At 40.6% G+C, this 7,500-nt stretch overlaps 1 protein-coding gene across 1 annotated transcript in view; it reads right to left on the bottom strand.

Moving 5' to 3' along the window:
* LOC128703921 (nose resistant to fluoxetine protein 6-like) overlaps positions 1–6,362 on the bottom strand; it is a 29,739-nt gene extending 23,377 nt beyond the window's left edge. Inside the window, exons 1-3 of the mRNA XM_070087103.1 lie at positions 6,201–6,362; positions 4,841–4,949; positions 4,531–4,615 (exon numbers count right to left, since the gene is read on the bottom strand). Coding sequence (XP_069943204.1) covers positions 4,531–4,605 — 75 coding nt within the window. The 5' untranslated portion in view covers positions 4,606–4,615; positions 4,841–4,949; positions 6,201–6,362. The remainder of the gene's footprint in view (positions 1–4,530; positions 4,616–4,840; positions 4,950–6,200) is intronic.
* Positions 6,363–7,500: the final 1,138 nt, after the last annotated feature.

Here is a 7,500-nt window from a genome sequence, read left to right as displayed (position 1 = left end):
GGAGTGGTTGATGCAATTATTTAATAAATGTATGGAAGAGGGTAAGGTACCTAGGGATTGGCAGAGAGCATGCATAGTTCCTTTGTATAAAGGCAAAGGGGATAAAAGAGAGTGCAAAAATTATAGGGGGATAAGTTTGCTGAGTATACCTGGTAAAGTGTATGGTAGAGTTATTATTGAAAGAATTAAAAGTAAGACGGAGAATAGGATAGCAGATGAACAAGGAGGCTTTAGGAAAGGTAGGGGGTGTGTGGACCAGGTGTTTACAGTGAAACATATAAGTGAACAGTATTTAGATAAGGCTAAAGAGGTCTTTGTGGCATTTATGGATTTGGAAAAGGCGTATGACAGGGTGGATAGGGACGCAATGTGGCAGATGTTGCAAGTGTATGGTGTAGGAGGTAGGTTACTGAAAGCAGTGAAGAGTTTTTACGAGGATAGTGAGGCTCAAGTTAGAGTATGTAGGAAAGAGGGAAATTATTTTCCAGTAAAAGTAGGCCTTAGACAAGGATGTGTGATGTCACCGTGGTTGTTTAATATATTTATAGATGGGGTTGTAAGAGAAGTAAATGTCACAGCTGCTCTTTGCTGATGACACTGTGCTCTTGGGAGATTCTGAAGAGAAGTTGCAGAGATTGGTGGATGAATTTGGTAGGGTGTGCAAAAGAAGAAAATTGAAGGTGAATACAGGAAAGAGTAAGGTTATGAGGATAACAAAAAGATTAGGTGATGAAAGATTGAATATCAGATTGGAGGGAGAGAGTATGGAGGAGGTGAATGTATTCAGATATTTGGGAGTGGACGTGTCAGCGGATGGATCTATGAAAGATGAGGTGAATCATAGAATTGATGAGGGGAAAAGAGTGAATGGTGCACTTGGGAGTCTGTGGAGACAAAGAACTTTATCCTTGGAGGCAAAGAGGGGAATGTATGAGAGTATAGTTTTACCAACGCTCTTATATGGGTGTGAAGCATGGGTGACGAATGTTGCAGCGAGGAGAAGGCTGGAGGCAGTGGAGATGTCATGTCTGAGGGCAATGTGTGGTGTGAATATAATGCAGAGAATTCGTAGTTTGGAAGTTAGGAGGAGGTGCGGGATTACCAAAACTGTTGTCCAGAGGGCTGAGGAAGGGTTGTTGAGGTGGTTCGGACATGTAGAGAGAATGGAGCGAAACAGAATGACTTCAAGAGTGTATCAGTCTGTAGTGGAAGGAAGGCGGGGTAGGGGTCGGCCTAGGAAAGGTTGGAGAGAGAGGGTAAAGGAGGTTTTGTGTGCGAGGGGCTTGGACTTCCAGCAGGCATGCGTGAGCGTGTTTGATAGGAGTGAATGGAGACAAATGGTTTTTAATACTTGACGTGCTGTTGGAGTGTGAGCAAAGTAACATTTATGAAGGGATTCAGGGAAACCGGCAGGCCGGACTTGAGTCCTGGAGATGGGAAGTACAGTGCCTGCACTCTGAAGGAGGGGTGTTAATGTTGCAGTTTAAAAACTGTAGTGTAAAGCACCCTTCTGGCAAGACAGTGATGGAGTGAATGATGGTGAAAGTTTTTCTTTTTCGGGCCACCCTGCCTTGGTGGGAATCGGCCAGTGTGATAATATATATATATATATATATATATATATATATATATATATATATATATATATATATATATATATATATATATATATGTATGTATATATTTATTTTTATTTTATTAACACATCGGCTGATTCCCACCAAGGCAGGGTGGCCCGAAAAAGAAAAACTTTCATCATCATTCACTCCATCACTGTCTTGCCAGAGGGATGCTTTACACAACAGTTATAAAACTGCAACATTAACACCCCTCATTCAGAGTGTAGACACTGTACTTCCCATCTCCAGGACTCAAGTCCGGCCTGCCGGTTTCCCTGAATCCCTTCATAAATGTTACTTTGCTCACACTCCAACAGCACGTCAAGTATTAAAAACCATTTGTCTCCATTCACTCCTATCAAATACGCTGATGCACGCTTGCTGGAAGTCCAAGCCCCCGTCACACAAATCTTCCTTTACCCCCTCCCTCCAACCCTTCCTAGGCTGACCCCTACCCCGCCTTCTCTCCACTACAGATTGATACACTCTCGAAGTCATTCTGTTTCGCTCCATTCTCTCTACATGTCCGAACCATCTCAACAACCCTTCCTCAGCCCTCTGGATAATAGTTTTGGTAATCCCACACCTCCTCCTAATTTCCAAACTACGAATTCTCTGCATTATATTCACACCACGCATTGCTCTCAGACATGACATCTCCACTGCCTCCAGCCTTCTCCTCGCTACAACATTCATCACCCATGCAACTTCTCTTCAGAATCTCCCAAAAGCATCGTGTCCTCAGCAAAGAGTAACTGTGACAACTTCCACTTTGTGTTTATATATATATATATATATATATATATATATATATATATATATATATATATATATATATATATATATATATATATATATATATATATATGTCGTGCCGAACATGTAAAACTGGTCAATTAGCAAGAACTCACTTAAAATTAAGTCCGTTCTAAAGTTTTCTCTTATACGTTTAAAGATATATTTATTTCATTAATGTTAATGTAAAAAATTTTAATTTTGCACCAAAAGAAAACTATTTTTTTCATTATGTTCTGAATGATTTTGGCGAAATTATTGCATACACAAATTTTCACTTGTCCTATATGGCAAGATGAACGTTGCTATTTAAGCCAAGATCGCAAGTTCTGCCTATTCGGCACGACATATATATATATATATATATATATATATATATATATATATATATATATATATATATATATGTATATGTATATATATATATATAAACACTGATCTCTGGCTGAAGGAGACTCGAACCTACGAACCTTAGGACAAGGTACGCAGTGCTTTACCAATCTACCCACACTGGACAATACCTTGGCGTGTAGCATGCGCTACACGTTTGATCCAAGGCAGCCAGCTTTCAGGGAGAAGGTTTACAGCTTTTCATCTCATCCCCTGCAGCGCATGCTACACGCCAAGGTATTGTCCAGTGTGGGTAGATTGGTAAAGCACTGCGTACCTTGTCCAAAGGTTCGTAGGTTCGAGTCTCCTTCAGCCAGAGATCAGTGTTTGTGTATATTTCGCATGCTCTCGCGAATTTCTTGCATATATATATATATATATATATATATATATATATATATATATATATATATATATATATATATATATATATATATATATATATATATATATACGTACATACATACATGCATTTATACATACAATAATGAACGTATTTAATTTTATAGATATTATCCATGACAACCTTACTTAGATTAATGAACGCTGCGCGAACCTTCATGTCCAGTTTTCATTAACCGGAGGTTCACTAATTACCTTAATGAGCAGTGTCTGAACCTTTGTGTTTTGTTCATAAATTCGGAGTGCCTACGAGGTTCTTACGCGGTTACTCTTCCTACCAGGACACTTGTATTAGCCTGATCGTTGGCCTGATACAAAAAAACGGGTGTTAATCATTCCTAATAGGCAGAGGAACACTGAAACAAATGTGTAGTAGGCCTATTGCTTCTATATACATTCACATATCATATTCTTTAATATTAGTAGCCTTAAGGATTGACTCTTACAACACTCCTTCCTCTGAAAGACCTTGGGGTGACCATAACACCGAGCACATCACCGGAGGCACACATCAACCAAATAACCGCTGCAGCATACGGGCGCCTGGCAAACCTGAGAATAGCGTTCCGATACCTTAATAAGGAATCGTTCAAGACACTGTACACTGTGTATGTTAGGCCCATACTGGAGTATGCAGCACCAGTCTGGAACCCACACCTGGTCAAGCACGTCAAGAAGTTAGAGAAAGTACTAGGCTAGTCCCAGAGCTCAAGGGAATGTCGTACGAGGAAAGGTTAAGGGAAATCGGACTGACGACACTGGAGGACAGAAGGGTCAGGGGAGACATGATAACGACATACAAGATACTGCGGTGAATAGACAAGGTGGACAGAGATAGGATGTTCCAGAGAGGGGACACAGCGACAAGGGGTCACAACTGGAAGCTGAAGACTCAGACGAGTCACAGGGACGTTAGGAAGTATTTCTTCAGTCATAGAGTTGTCAGCAAGTGGAATAGCCTAGAAAGTGAAGTAGTGGAGGCAGGAACCATACATAGTTTTAAGAAGAGGTATGACAAAGCTCAGGAAGCAGAGAGAGAGAGGATCCAGTAGCGATCAGTGAAGAGGCGGGGCCAGGAGCTGAGTCTCGACCCCTGCAACCACAATTAGGTGAGTACAATTAGGTGAGTACACACACACACACACTCACACACACACACACACACACACACACACACACACACACACACACACACACACACACACACACACACACACACACACAGGTTCAACACCTCACTCATACATAAGTGAAGATGGTTGCATAATCACACGAAACCGCCTAGGAAATTATACAGTCCATGGCTTTCAATGCAGTAACTTACCCTGAGAAAGTCGAAGGTGTTCACAGAGAAGGCTATTGACGTCTCGTATTGGTGGCACACGAGAATCCAGCACATGGTCAGCACCCTGGAAAAACTCATGGCTATATATATATATATATATATATATATATATATATATATATATATATATATATATATATATATATATATATATATATATATATATATATATATATATATATATATATATATATATATATTGTGAAGGAGTCTGTTATAAAAAGTAGTTTTACATTGCTTCATTTTAAGGGTTACGAGATCTTATGCAGTAGGGAAGACAGTGTCTGACCTGATGCCAGGGAGGCAGGTGATAGTGGTGCGGTGGTCAGGGTCACGGTGCCTAAAGACACCTCTCAGGTTGTGGTAAAGAGAGAAGAACAAAACACATTTCCAAGCACCTGAAATGTATACACTCTTAATCCTTGTTTACGTATGTATGCATGTATCAGCATTATTATTATTATTATTATTATTATTATTATTATTATTATTATTATTATTATTATTATTATTATTATTATTATTATTTTCAGATAAATTACATAAATGGTAGTGTTCATATATATTTTTAATTGGTATGGTGTAATTATGAGCATTTGCCAAAATCGATTTTGCCACCTGACCTTGAAGAATACGTATCATTTCTATTGGAGAGGATGCTAAACTCTGTGGTTACTGGAAAGAGTTTAAACACACACACACACACACGCACACACACACACACACACACACACACACACACACACACACACACACACACACACACACACACACACACACACACACACTTGAGGACAGAAAGATCAGGGGATACATGATAACGACATACAAGATATTGCGTGGAATAGATAAAGTGGTAGGGGTCGTCCTCGAAAGAGTTGGAGAGAGGGGGTAAAGGAGGTTTTGTGGGCGAGGGGCTTGGACTTCCAGCAAGCTTGCGTGAGCGTGTTAGGAGTGAATGGAGACGAATGGTACTTGGGACCTGACGATCTGTTGGAGTGTGAGCAGGGTAATATTTAGTGAAGGGATTTAGGGAAACCGGTTATTTTCATATAGTCGGACTTGAGTCCTGGAAATGGGAAGTACAGTGCACTTTGAAGGAGGGGTTTGGGATGTTGGCAGTTTGGAGGGATATGTTGTGTATCTTTATACGTATATGCTTCTAAACTGTTGTGTTCTGAGCACCTCTGCAAAAACAGTGATAATGTGTGAGTGTGGTGAAAGTGTTGAATGATGATGAAAGTATTTTCTTTTTGGGGATTTTCTTTCTTTTTTGGGTCACCCTGCCTCGGTGGGAGACGGCCGACTTGTTGAAAAAAAAAAGATAAAATGGACAGAGACAGGATGGGACACAGAAACAAGGGGTCACAATTGAAAGCTGATGATTCAGACGAGTCACAGGGATGTTAGGAAGTATTTCTTCAGTCATAGAGTCGTCAGGAAGTGGTAGAGCCTAGCAAGTGACGTAGTGTAGGCAGGAACCATTCATAGCTTTAAGACGAGGTATGACAAAGCTCAGGAAGTAGAGAGAGAGAGGACCTAGTAGCTATCAGTGAAGAAGCGGGGCCAGGAGCTGAGTCTCGACCTTTGCAACCACAATTAGGTGAGTACAATTAGGTGAGTACACACACACACACATACACACACACCTCGTCGGTAACGAGGAGCAGGTAGGTACCAGGTGAGCACTTCAAGAACGGTGGCCAGGAGACAGAGAACAGCCAGCACTCCCAGGAGACTCCTGCCGGGGAAGAGGACATAACGCAGTGAGCACCAGAGTATTTGAACAAAAACATTGAACACCAGAGTATGTGAACAAAAACACTGAACAACAGAGTATGTAAACAAAAACAGAGAACACCGGAGTATGTGAATAAAAACATATATACCAGACAATCCTGGTTTTACGGACAAGCTTCTCCCTGTGCAGAGCTTTAGAAGCTTGAGAAACTCTACGCAGATCAAAACGTTGTCAAAATACAAGCTGATTGTGCATAACTGTGTTGTTCTTCACATAGCTGTGTTGTTCTTCACATAGCTGTGTTGTTCTTCACATAGCTGTGTTGTTCTTCACATAGCTGTGTTGTTCTTCACATAACCGTGTAGTTCTTCACATAGCTGTGTTGTTCTTCACATAACTGTGTTGTTCTTCACATAACTGTGTAGCTCTTCACATAGCTGTGTAGTTCTTCACATAGCTGTGTTGTTCTTCACATAACCGTGTAGTTCTTCACATAGCTGTGTTGTTCTTCACATAGCTGTGTTGTTCTTCACATAGCTATGCTGTTCTTCATACAGCTGCGTAGTTCTTTAAATAGCTGTGGTGTTCTTTACACAGGTGTTAAAGCTACGAACTTCACTAACACAGTAATTACCAGATTATATAATCTCGAGTAAGAGCGGGAGGGGGAGAACGCTAAACCCGTAAGGGATCATACAGTAAATCTGTGAAACAAAATAACATTAGCCTTGTTCCAACTGGAAAGTTGACAGATTTCAACATGAGACACAAGTATGAGACACATCTTGTGTGATTGACTAAAATAGGGAAACATAGCTAGCTTTTGTTCCCACTGTGTAGCTGTCATATAGAATAGTGTAGTAGCACACTGCAGGTGTTTCCACTGTGTAACTGTCATACAGAATAGTGTAGTAGCACACTGTTGCCGTTCCCACTGTGTAGCTGTCATATAGAATAGTGTAGTAGCACACTGCAGGTGCTTCCACTGTGTAACTGTCATACAGAATAGTGTAGTAGCACACTGTTGCCGTTCCCACTGTGTAGCTGTCATATAGAATAGTGTAGTAGCACACTGCAGGTGCTTCCACTGTGTAACTGTCATACAGAATAGTGTAGTAGCACACTGCAGGTGTTTCCACTGTGTAACTATCATACAGAATAGTGTAGTAGCACACTGTTTCCGTTCCCACTGTGTAACTGTCATATAG

The sequence above is a fragment of the Cherax quadricarinatus genome, chromosome 20, assembly GCF_038502225.1.
Source record: "Cherax quadricarinatus isolate ZL_2023a chromosome 20, ASM3850222v1, whole genome shotgun sequence".
Classification (NCBI taxonomy): domain Eukaryota; kingdom Metazoa; phylum Arthropoda; class Malacostraca; order Decapoda; family Parastacidae; genus Cherax; species Cherax quadricarinatus.
The sequence above is the reverse complement of the archived record's forward strand: the minus strand, read 5'-3'. Positions and strand labels throughout refer to the sequence as shown.